This window comes from Antennarius striatus, chromosome 14 (assembly GCF_040054535.1).
Source record: "Antennarius striatus isolate MH-2024 chromosome 14, ASM4005453v1, whole genome shotgun sequence".
Lineage (NCBI taxonomy): Eukaryota > Metazoa > Chordata > Actinopteri > Lophiiformes > Antennariidae > Antennarius > Antennarius striatus.
The window spans coordinates 10,490,247-10,502,426 of record NC_090789.1 but is presented as its reverse complement, the minus strand read 5'-3'; the positions used below and the strand labels follow the sequence as shown (position 1 = coordinate 10,502,426).

Sequence of the window (12,180 nt, the reverse complement as noted above, 5' to 3'; positions counted from 1 at the left end):
TTCATTCCATTTGAATACAGCAGAATTATTGAGATGTGACATTTCAGTAGTGAAGGCCATTAAACTGTCTTCAGTAACTTTAAAATGAATTTATTCATGTCCATTGTTTTTCTCCTTGGTTTCAAATGCAATCTAATTTTGTTAAAAAGCCTTGTCCTTTCTTTTATCAGGTGATAATCTCTGTTCATTTATAGCCACATACTACGAACACCAATCCTTGATAACAGATTACATGTAGATGCAACTGGGACTATTTCCTACGAAGAATGGAAAGGACTAGTTGCAGGCAGCATCAGACCACATTTTTCTGTAGCTCTACTGTGCTGTATCACTGGTGGTCTGCCAAGAATTTAGATATAGGATGTCAACAGGATGTTAGTGTCTTGCAGATGTTGGAAGGCAGTAAGCCAAAAAACAAAAAATCCATGTGAATAAATGTTGAGGAGATGCATAAACTTCAAAAAGTAGAAAATATTGCGATGTAGAAATATTTTTGCAGATATTTTTTGTCATTTAATTTGTCCTCTGGAATGGATTTTTCACACTAAGACATCCCAAACATTATGGCCCACATTATCACCATCTTGTGGTTGTTTCTGGGTAAAAAGTTCAGGCAGAAAAAGTAATCACATAGAGGATGACGTGTATAGACTGAATAACTTGCATTGCTGCCAGCAAGACTTTCTTTAATAAGTGATGGCCAAAGTGAAAAGTGTGACACAGCCACCCTCACTTTAGGTAAGGAAAAGAAACATATTGAAACAATGGAAAGATAAAACAAAGCACTTTTTAACCTTCTCTTCCTTCTACACAAACTTGTAAAAGCAAGTTGAGAGTTGAATTCACAACACCAAAGTGATCCACAAAAAAAATACTTTTTTCCAGGTAGGCAACATGACAGCACGACATGGTCAAATGGTTCCAGGGAAACCTTTTCCCAACACAACACATTCACAGAATCCTTCCTGGTAGAAAACAGAGAAAATCAACTAAATAAGATGAGAAATATCAAGGACGTGCCACTCAACAAAAGTCTTTAACGAATAAATAAATATGGAATAAACAACCAGTCCAACTGACCAGCTGCTGTTTCATCAGAATCAGCCCATAATCTTGTAAACACCATATGAATATGTTTAAATGACAAAAAAGGTTCAATTAAATTAAATAACAGCAATCTTCTTCAAACAGTATGCTAGCTACATTGATCAAAGTCCAGATGAAAACTGAACATCAACACTTGGCACTTTAGAACGGAAATGAAGTAAACAAAGAAAACATTCCTCAGTATGTTAATGTACATCATTGTAAACAACTAAATGCCAACTCTGGGGCATGTGACAATCAGTTTGGTTGGTGTTTCTCATACCAAGACTGTGAGCCATGTCCAGTGTTACATTTCCCTTTATGTCTTTAATATTGAAATCAATTTGCTGAGATAATAAAGACTGGATGTGTCCTCAGTGACACTTCTTAGATTCTCAATACTGAATTGGAAGAATTGATTATTGGATGAAAACCAGGCAGAGCAAAGCCAGAGAAAGAACCATGGCACAGGGGCTTGATGCTTTTAAATCCCAGGATTGCAAAGTACTACATGGTTGTTGCATCTTAAAAAGACAAAATGCAAGGCACTGTAAAATCTGCAAATAATGGCAACCACCGGTTACCTCGACATCATTAAATTCAGAGAAGCATATGGCCTAACTGGTTCTAATTTGGTCCATAGGGAGAGGAAAGGTGTCTGCAGCAAACAGGTGAAAGTTATTATGACATTTTGGCAGTGCCAGGTTGAATCCTGAATTACTTTTATGACTTATAATTCTGCTTTCTCTACTGACTGAGTGTGTTCTAAGCTTTTCTATTCCAGCTGACAGAACAAATTGTATTGGAATATCTGAAGAACACAGCAAACATTTACCTCTTCAATACCATTACTTTAGGAGAAATCTAAGTTCTCTTAACAGAAACAAAACATTACAAAACAATCACTGATTTAAGTTCATGGTGACAGCAAAACATGAATAGTTTTACATTCATGTATCTCTCATTGGGCTTCAAGGGTGGGTTTTAGACACTAATCTGAAAGAGAAACATGTCTTTTGCCTTGATGTAAATCAGGTGTATTTGAAATTAAAAGTTCAAATGTACAGTGACTTCTGAAAGTACAGGAATGACATTAAGCAATGCATGATGACCCTTCTGGAGATGTTTGTCCAACAAATAGTGTGTTCCTTTCTGCTATTCGAGCACACCGCACTGTCTTATAACTGAATACCAAAACTCAACAAAAAGCCAATATACACAACCCCTTGAAAATAAAAATCCTCATAAAAGAACCAAAAAAGGAGCCAAATACATGAATGTATGGACGGATTGTGTGACAACATTAGAGTGCAAAACCTGTCAGGGGCCGGTAAACTCAAAAATAACTCAAACATGATAGAGATAGAGGCAAAGTTCTGTCTGACAAAAGTGTGGGTGTCACAGTCACTTTTTGAGTGGCTGGTAGACTGAGGCATTGGGGTCCAGGGAGGAGGGACTATTGTCCATGAACTTTGAAGAGTAGTGCGGGGTGACAGTGCTGAGGTTGCCGCCGTCTGATGAGTAGGACAGACTGGGCATCACTGCCATCACCTCTGCTATCTTCTGTTTCAGTTCAGCGATCTCCTGTTCCCTCTGGTGGATCTGACCTGGATGAGAGGAAGGAAAAATGAACAACTGAATTTCCTTTTCCAATAAAATATAATATACTCCACAATTTACACCCCACTTTTGAATTTATGACTTGTGTATTGGTTAGGCATAGATGCAAATTTGTTTAAACAAAAATAGACACCATCATTATTAAGTATTTTTATTTCAAACCACTAACTGGAAGAAATCAAGAGATTTTTCTATGATTAACATATTTTACTGGGTGTTGATTTTGAATGGAGACAGGTGCTCTCTGTTTGAATCACTCACATAAGAAAGTCATTGTTTAATGTTCAATGCTAAGGATTTGTGGCACTGACAGCAGTCAGAAACAGCACACAAAAACACAGAATGAGAAAGAAAAATGTCTACCAGCTGTCAGCCTGTAGTGACTGTGGTTTTGTGATGTGTAGCAATGGCTTATTGATTTCAATCCCAAAAGCAGAAGAAAAATATGTTCAAATGTGGTCGGGTCAGGAACGAGGTTAGAAACAGATACAGGTTGGCTCGAAGAGATTTTTCCTTCAGCTTCTTTGTTGACATGTCTATTTCATATGTCAGTCCTAACTATCCAAATGGTCAAACATCAATGATATAGGACACTTTTAGACAGCTGTAAGGTACAATTTCATCTTCTGTCTCCAAGACAATTCACCCCTTCCAAATGAAGGAGTTTAAATAAATTCCCAGTTAATGATAATCCAAAACATTAATGAGGGACTTTAAGTAACTGCAGAAAAATAACCGGTGTCCAGTTACCTTGTGCTATCTCCAGTTGCCTTTTGGCATCCCCCAGAGCTGAGAACAGGTCCAGTTTGATCCTGGTCTCAGCACTCAGGCTGTTCTCCAGGTGCTGGGTCTTCTCCTGCATGGCTGACAACGCTGACATCAACACTTCTGTGTCCTTCTCATTCTCTTTATATTTCCTCAGCTCCTGTAGACAGGATGGAAACAAGATCATATAGTAAACATGGAAGAAAGACAATTATGCAACTTTCTTTTTGTTTCTTGTTGTAGATGATCATAAACATCTCATTAAAAAGAATTACTGTGATAAATATTTTAGATGCTCAGCAGGCATAGGGGGGTCTACTTGTGTAATCGCATCAATTAATAATAGGGAACATCGCGTCAGCGAAGTGAACATTCGGATGGGAGGTTATCCACAGTTATCAGTCAAAAGTGTAATTAGAAAGTGAGTTGTTCCTTCTCACCTGACACTTGCACTCCAGATCCCTTATTTGCTCTTCCTTAAGTTTCATATCCATGCTGAGCTTCTTACACTCAGTCTCTAGCTCTCGGATGCGACCGCGCAGAGAGTCAGTGGACTCCACTCTGTTGGACAGGAGAGAGGGATGATTGCAGACAATATAAAAGTTAAGTCCGAGAGTCACCTGAACTTCTGCTTCTTATAACAATACTTCAATCTTCAATCAGGTTTTATTTTCATTATCTTTCTTACGCAAAGCAAGTTTCAAAGTTTCCTGATGAAACTGTTTCAGATACTTAAAGGAAATAGCACCTAGTTGCAGCAGCTAATGCTACAGCTCTGGCAGCAGTGGCTTCCTCCATCTTCTTCCTCTTCCTCTCCTCTGTCAGCTGTTTCTCAGCGAGGGCACGGGCCTCCTGCTCCGCCTTTAGCCTCTTCTCCAGCTGAGAAATGGTCTGCTTATCTTTCTGCTTGGCCTGGACGGCACTGTGAAGCCTAAAACATAAGAGCAGGTGTAGAAATATAGAGTTTTTAGGGTTGTTTCTTCAGACAATATTAATCTTACAATTCATCTAACTCTCCTGCTACAATAGTCTCTGCTTTCCCTCTGGTCTTTGCTGTAGTCACAGCATTAAGGTATCATAATTTCACAGCTTTGTCTGACTCCACTCAGGAGGACCTTGAAGACTTTTTTGTAGGGTCTGAAGACAATTTATTGTTTGTTTCACTTGATTCACAATGTGGATGGTGGTGTCTACGTTAGCATCAGAGCATCTGTCCACAGAAATTTAAACCACCATTCACACTTTGAATCAAGTGAGACCGATAGTAATGCTAATGATTCACATGATGCCCCATTTGGGAAGAAACCACCACAACCTCAGAAGGGTGTAAATATCTGTACTCCCCACCAGTTAGTTAGACCTGACATGCATGTACACTGCTGTGTAGAAGCACTGACCTTAATATCTGGGTTTATTTTTATACAGTGGGATGATGTGGACCCAAAGATTTGATCTTGTGACAAATGTTTTTACAATGACATCATCCACATGCTGTATATTTTTGTGGCCTCTCTGCCCCTTTGACTAAAACCCAAATCCTTTGATAATGTTTCATTACAGGGAATGTTTATGTACCACGACTTAGCCAGAGACTGCTGAAGAAAGAAAAGCTTCTCTTACTTGCTAACTGATAAAGATGTAAGCCAAAGACTTAATATGCTTTTGAATCCCATGTGTTTCAAATAATGTTTGGTCAGCTTATGCGTCTGCTTGTCTTTAGTTCGGTAGAAAATTCTGTCTGTTGCTGGTTCAAATCCTTACATTTGTCAAAACAAATTCTTTTATAACATTAATAGCAGTCAGATTTGACACAATACAAATATCTTTCAAAAATGCTGATGTTTTCAGAAATTTCAGTGGACATATCATCACTGTGATTCATAACTGATGATATTTTCAATGAGAGGAGCTTGACTGGTGATGACTGGTGACACCTGGTCTGCTGGCTGATTCAGGCAGTTGAGTCTGAAATCATGGTGTTAAAATCTGTTCACTAGTGTGCTGCCTACCTCCTTTCTCAAAAGCATTCAGAGTGTTGGACTTGTTTCAACATGTAAATACAGTGCAGAAGTAGTTGTGCTAGTAATGAAAAATGAGAACTAAAATCTTACTGTTGACTTATTTCAATACCAGGACATGGCTGCCAGATTTTAGAAAGTTTCTGAGGTTAAAAAAAAAACATGAGAATCACACCGTTTCATCAAACAAGTGCTATGGTTAAAACTATTTTCCGCACTCTTAGCCGCACCCAGAAGCCTTTAATTTTCTCAAAAACCAACAGTGCACATTATAATCCAGTGCGCCTTATATATGAAAAAAGTTTTAAAATAGGCCATTCATTGAAGGTGTGCCTTATAATGCAGTGCGCCTTATGGTGCAGAAAATACTGTAGTCCTTTTAAAGTTATCCTAGAACGTGTTTTTACCAATTTATGCCTTAGATTCTATATGCATATTCTGTATTTTCAGTTAAACAAGCTGTGAATATGATATTTTAATGACATAGATCTGAACGACTGGCCAGGGAAATTAAAAAGCAGGTAGGTGTGGAAACAAGCCAGATGTTTTTCAGTATGGAGGAATATTTCGGTTTTTCAGTATTGCAGGAATCACGTTTTTATCGTTTCTGAAAAAATGAGTATGTTATTCTTTCGTCACAACGGAGGCCATCACTTAGTCCTCAGAGTTCATTTTACCTCAAGAAAGTAGTGCATCCCTGTGATGCGCTTCAAGAAACATTGGTGCATCCTAACGTGATGTTTATTCATTCAAAAAGTAATAACAGAATATAGGGTAGAAGCGTAAGCAAGGATTGAGTTTTGCCAATTGTACAATATAGAAACTAAACAAACTGTTAATTTTAATGTTTTTATTAATAACATCAGAACTGTTTAAGTAAAAAAAGAGTACAATTATATATTAGTTTTATCAAAATGTTGAAGTCTGGTAGTCATTTAAAAAAACAGTTTTAGAAATAAAGAAAGATGCAATACTTTTTTTTTTAACTTGCTTTTCACTCAATAGTTTTCTGCACCAAGCTGAAAGAGCCTTCTCCGCACACATTTCACTAATATCTGTCAGGAATATCTGTGTCTTTTTCTTCATTAACTTTTGATTGTTTTTATTCAAGAAAATACTCATTGTCACTTGCTTTTACTCCAACTTTTGCATGTTTTTCAGAGGCATGGCGATAATCAATCAATCAGTCAACCTTATTTGTACAGTGGTACCTCAACGTACGAATGTCTCTACTTACGAAATTTTCTACTTATGCAATTTCTTCCGGAACCAATTAATTTCATAAGTAGAGGTAGCGCTGTATAGCGCTTAATCACATCAGCAGACGTTTCAAAGAGCTTTAACAGACAGACAAACCCAACAGGACACTTTGGCTTTCTCTGGAGGGTCTAACTAACTCCTCTCTCACTGCAGCGTGTAAAACGAGCAGGCGTGTTGCCATTTGGTGGATTTTAATAAGGCAGAATCACGCAGGTGTGTCTCGTGATGAGAACCTTGCGAAAGATCAAATTTCCGGGTTTGAAATTTAAGTGGAGAAATGGAAAAATTGTGAATATTTTTGCTGAATGGAAGTGCATTTAAAGCTTGTGTCCCAGGGACGCACGCTGTCTGACGATCGTGCGTCCCTGTCAAAAAATGTGCGTCAACGCAAACGAGAACACTGAGGCCTTAACAAGTTTGCTACCTACCTCAACAAACTGTCAAGTAAGTGACCTATATTGTGTACTGTATGACGACTGTGCTACTGCATGTGTACCCACTTATTCTGCAGCAGCTCGTTGTCCTGGCGAAGCTGGCCAAGTTCAGAGCGAAGGCTGCGGTCCTGGCTGCTCATCGAGGAAAGCTGACTCCGCAGCTCTGACTCCAACTGCCTGTTGGCCTGAAGATCGGCCTTCAAACGCTTCACATCCTGTTCCAGCCTTTCAAAATGGAACAGCAGAGGGCCAAAAGATCAGCAAAATACAACAAATTCAACAATGGGCAAAAAAAAAAACCCTGGCATTTGCAACCACGGGGCAGTATCCATCTCACCGTATGAGAGCGTCTGGTTTGCCCAGCTGGTTGTTGGGAATACAGTTCTCAACTGGGTCCTTCTGGCCTTTCCCTGCCCCCTTCTGCTTCTTTTCATTCTTATTGGTTGAGGAACCTGGTGGCACGCTGCCGTTTGAAGAACTGTGATTCCGTGGAGACGAGTTGGAAATGTTTCCCCCGTTTTTGTAGATCTTCCCTGATCCCCCCATTTCCTCTTTAGAAGCAGAGTGTGTGTTAGTATTTGTATGAGTGGTATCTCCTACCAGCTCGTTATTCAGTCTCTTTGCTCCGGTATAGTTCTCTATATATTCTGTCTCCTGGAGTTTGGAGTCCAGTGTGTGTAAAATACTGTTGTTATTGATACCGACTGAGTTTTGCTTTTTGCCCTCACGCTCTTTTCCAGTACTGTCCTTCCCTTTTTCCCGGTACTCCAGTTCTGGTAACATGACTGAGGTGCTTTTCTTACCAGGGGGTGCTCCATTTTGGGCTATCACTGAGGATTCTACCTCAGAGATCCCTTTGGCTAAAGCAGCTGGAAGACAGCAAAGACAGACAGTATTATAAGACATATAAAAACAAAGTGGATGGAATGAGCAACATAGAAAAGCAAACTGGGGTCATATTGGACTACAAGCATGGACTGAACAATTCTTTTGTGAGAAGCTGAAAGCAGGTTAGATCTATCATGTGATTCATAAACTTTACATCAGCAAGAAAACATTACTGTTTTTGATTATATTTACTTTCTATTCTATTTCTACAACAAAAGAGTCAGAAATACTCTTGGTGGTGTCTTCACATCCATCCTGATTAATGCAGCTGTTAGGCAAAAAAAAAAATTTGACTAACTAAATAATTTACATAATCACTGCTCAGTTAGCATTTGTCTTGTGTTCAATATGTGGCAATATGGTCTTATACACTTCCTAGCACTCTGTTATGACAACTAGTCATTCAGGTGGTCTTTTTTCTAACACACCAAAACCTCTTATTCTAATTTTATGCACAGAGCTGGAAGACGAAACCCTGAGTAACTAAGGAAGTTGATAAGGACAATTATTTCATGATCTGTAGTTGGGGGTTTAGGTTTCTCAGGCCATCCTAGACAAAGAGAAATTACAGGCTAAATTCAATTTTCTCAATTGTTTGACCCCTGGGTGTAATTCAGGGTCTAAGATGGTTTTCAGCTCAACTACAGGACTATACAGATAAAGAAAGAATTAAAATAATGAACCACGACTCCCATCATGTAGTGCCAATCAGTATCACCAGGTACGCCAGTTTGTAGTAGTCTTACAGGAGAAACGCTGCAGAGTATATTTATTTATAATAAGACCAAATAATTGTTCAGAGCAGTTACAGATGTCCTGGAGGAAAACATATACTGTAATACTTGCCTCTCAAATGTAATGGTGGGGAATTATAAAATATCAAGAAGCTCAAACTTCGAAATAAACAAAGTATTTGGGGAAAAAAAAAAAGTTTTCAATTTCCATCAATGATTATTACAAATTTTGAAATGAGTTTGATTTGTATTACTTATGTGCATCAATTTTAATTAATCAAATTATTTCCTACTTATAATATCAATATATCATTATTGTTAATTAGGCAGAATTTACAGCTGAACTGTTGTATTGGATTGGATTATTGTACATTAAACATGAGCATCTAACGAACAGATCACTGCATTGTCTTGACAGTCTGACAAACAGACCGTCTGGCCCCACACACAGTTTACATTCTGTACGGTTTAAATTCTCTATATGAACAGTGGCATCATTATTCTTTCATGTGTGTCTTAACTGACTAGTTCCACTCTCCTTTTGGCTTGAACCGTCCATTGTGTTTTAATTTAGGAGTAAATGTTTCTCACCCTCTTCTGCCTCCCTCTCCTGTCTCTGCAGCATCTGTTGCTCTGGAGGTAAAGCCTGCTGTAGAAGCTGCATGTAAAATTCGTTCTCCTTCTGCACCTCCTTCTGTTTCCTCAGTCGCATCTTGTAGCTAACGTAGCTCTTAAAGCCAAAACCCAGAGTTACCACTGGATAGCCAATACTGGTGAAGTAAAGAGAGAAACATATATCCAATACAAGCAAAAGTATTTGATTGTTAAGATTGTTATCATTTATCATGGGAACTGCAAAAGAAATATTAATGGGACACTGATGAAAAACTTTCCAATGACTATTACCAGTGAGCAGCAAAGGGTCGACACAGGTCTACGTGAAAGTTTTTTAGATCTTTGAAACGTATGGCGACTTCGATGTACACAAACAGGATCCACAGTGATACAGTTGGTAGACATACGCCCCTCTCTGCATGTAAATAAGAGACAAGGAGAGAAAAAAAGACTTTTGAAGAAACTTGGCAGCTGCGGTTCTCATCCATACAGAGTCTGTGATGTGAAAACGGCATTGATGAGCAGACATAAATACAATCTGCAGTGCACGTGGACTAACCTGTGTGCCATACATACTGGACCCATACGTAGGTGCTGGCAGCAAAAAACAGCCATTGGACAGGAATGAAGAGGAGGCAGATGATGTCTGATGTAAATGCCACACATACGAAGAAGACAGAGAAAGCCTAAGTGCAGGAGACACAAACATGTGAGCTGTAGTGCAGAAACGCATAAAATGTACTTAAACATTCTCACTAATATATATTTGCATATGATGTCCCCATACACATCCATATTAAACTGTGTCACGTAAACTGCATAAGCTATTAACAGCATATATTTGATATGTTGAGGTGACTGCTTAACATAAGTGGAAAGCATGAGTCATATAATAACAAAAAAATATGCTCTTACCAATCCCTGATATCTGAAGGAGTCGTAGACACTTCGAATGAAAAGCCAGAAGGGCCACAGGTATTCAAACCTGAACTCCAGGACAAAGTCAGCCAGTAGAACTAATACCCACACCACCAGGAACTTCAGGTACAGGAATGTACTATAGGAAAAGAAAGTATAAAAGCAGATAGCAGTCAGACAGCAAGAGTCTCCAACATAAGCTGCTCAGCTTCACCATTATGCCATCTAAAAACAATAGTCCTACAATAGTGTGACCCTCTTAATAAGAATCTCTGACCCTGAAAAACTTCCCCTACAATTTGCCATGACAGTCTTCATTATTACTTTGAAAGTAATTTAAGAAAAAGTCAGGATCCACAACTTTTGAAGCTACTGATCTGAGATGAATCACAACAGCTTCAGTAACTGAATTATTAGTAGGCAGAACGAGTGGTGAATTTTCATTGAGTCTTATACATTTTAAAGTTACACTCACCAAATCTGGAATATTTCAATTTTGGATGGGACATTTCCTGACCTTCCACAAAAACATAATTAATCATAATCTGTCCATAATATTTGAGCCATTCAACTTACACACCCGACAGACCTATCCTCCATGGCCAAGATGATGTAGATGAGGAAGAATGTCAAAAAGACTCAAGTGACATAAAGAGAAACACGGTTGAACATCTATTTAGATTGGTACCACAAACATTTGTCCATTACCTTTTATAAAACAGATCTCCTCAATATTTGACCAACAATATCTGACTTAAAAATACCAATGTAACACCATGACTACTGTTCGACAATTATTTATATTTCCATAACGTAAAAAATAAAATAAAATAAATATATATATATATATATATATTTGTATAAATGGTATTGTTTATAATGTTGTAAAAATGCAAAAGAAATATTCAAACCAATGAAAGAATAGGATCCAGAGAGACAGAGCATGTTTGTCATGTCTGGACATGTTATCTAAACCACAGCTGTTTTCCTGTTTTTCTTTTTGTGTGTGTCATAAATCCATCTAGTTGAATGGGCTCTCTGTTTATGCACCTCATCAAAAAATGTGTACGTTTCACATTCTGCAGTCAGATCCGATTTACTCATGTAATTCTGTCACTGGCGCGTTCGAATTACGGTAAGACCTTTGCCAGACAAAGCGCAGGTGAGACCCCCGCCCCCACCCCCCCAACGGCGGCAGCCCGGACTTCGAAACGAGCGCTTCTGACACTACTACTGTCATCCAAAGCTGTAGCTTGATTTTTTTTCTCACAAATCCATGCTATCCTATCGTCTTATATGACAATATTTACACGGAGAGCTGTCGTGCGTTTACCCACTGACTTTAGTGGCCGCCGTTCATTTAAATTTAGCAACAATTCAAATTTAACGAGCTAGTCAGCGACATGTTCTGTACAAGATATCGCATAAGTAACATAAGGCCTATGATTTTAACAATACAGTACACGGTTATGTTCAGTTAGCTCCTCTGTTGCGACAAAACAAAATGTGCTTCAATACGAATGTAGAAGAGGCTGGTAGCCTTTTCTTGACATATGCAGAGCGGCGCCATTGTTATACAATAACGTCCCTCCAGCCCCTTTTCGTACCTGCTATATATACCCTCGGTGATTCGGTTCCGTTTTAACGGCCGTCGGAGTTTGCTGCAGTCCGCATTGCGCCGCTTCATCCTCCCCCTGTTGATTCACTTGAGATATTAGTGTGGTAAACGGAACTGGAAATGTCATTCGCTCATCCATACATTGAGACTTCTTCAATTATCCACCATTGTTGTTGTTTTATGCACATGAAACAAAGAAATAAATAAAAACAGTCGGCGGAAGG

The 12,180-nt window shown here is 38.6% G+C and overlaps 1 protein-coding gene across 1 annotated transcript; it reads right to left on the bottom strand.

The window, feature by feature from the left end:
* Positions 1-571: 571 nt before the first annotated feature.
* Positions 572-12,173, bottom strand: maco1a (macoilin 1a). The gene is made up of 11 exons (XM_068332866.1): positions 11,946-12,173; positions 10,336-10,477; positions 9,980-10,106; positions 9,712-9,835; positions 9,397-9,575; positions 7,521-8,052; positions 7,250-7,408; positions 4,220-4,402; positions 3,912-4,032; positions 3,457-3,631; positions 572-2,693 (listed from the first exon to the last, which is right to left on the bottom strand). Exons 1-11 carry the CDS (start codon positions 12,023-12,025, stop codon positions 2,491-2,493), a joined length of 2,025 nt encoding a protein of 674 aa, XP_068188967.1. The 5' UTR covers positions 12,026-12,173; the 3' UTR covers positions 572-2,490.
* Positions 12,174-12,180: the final 7 nt, after the last annotated feature.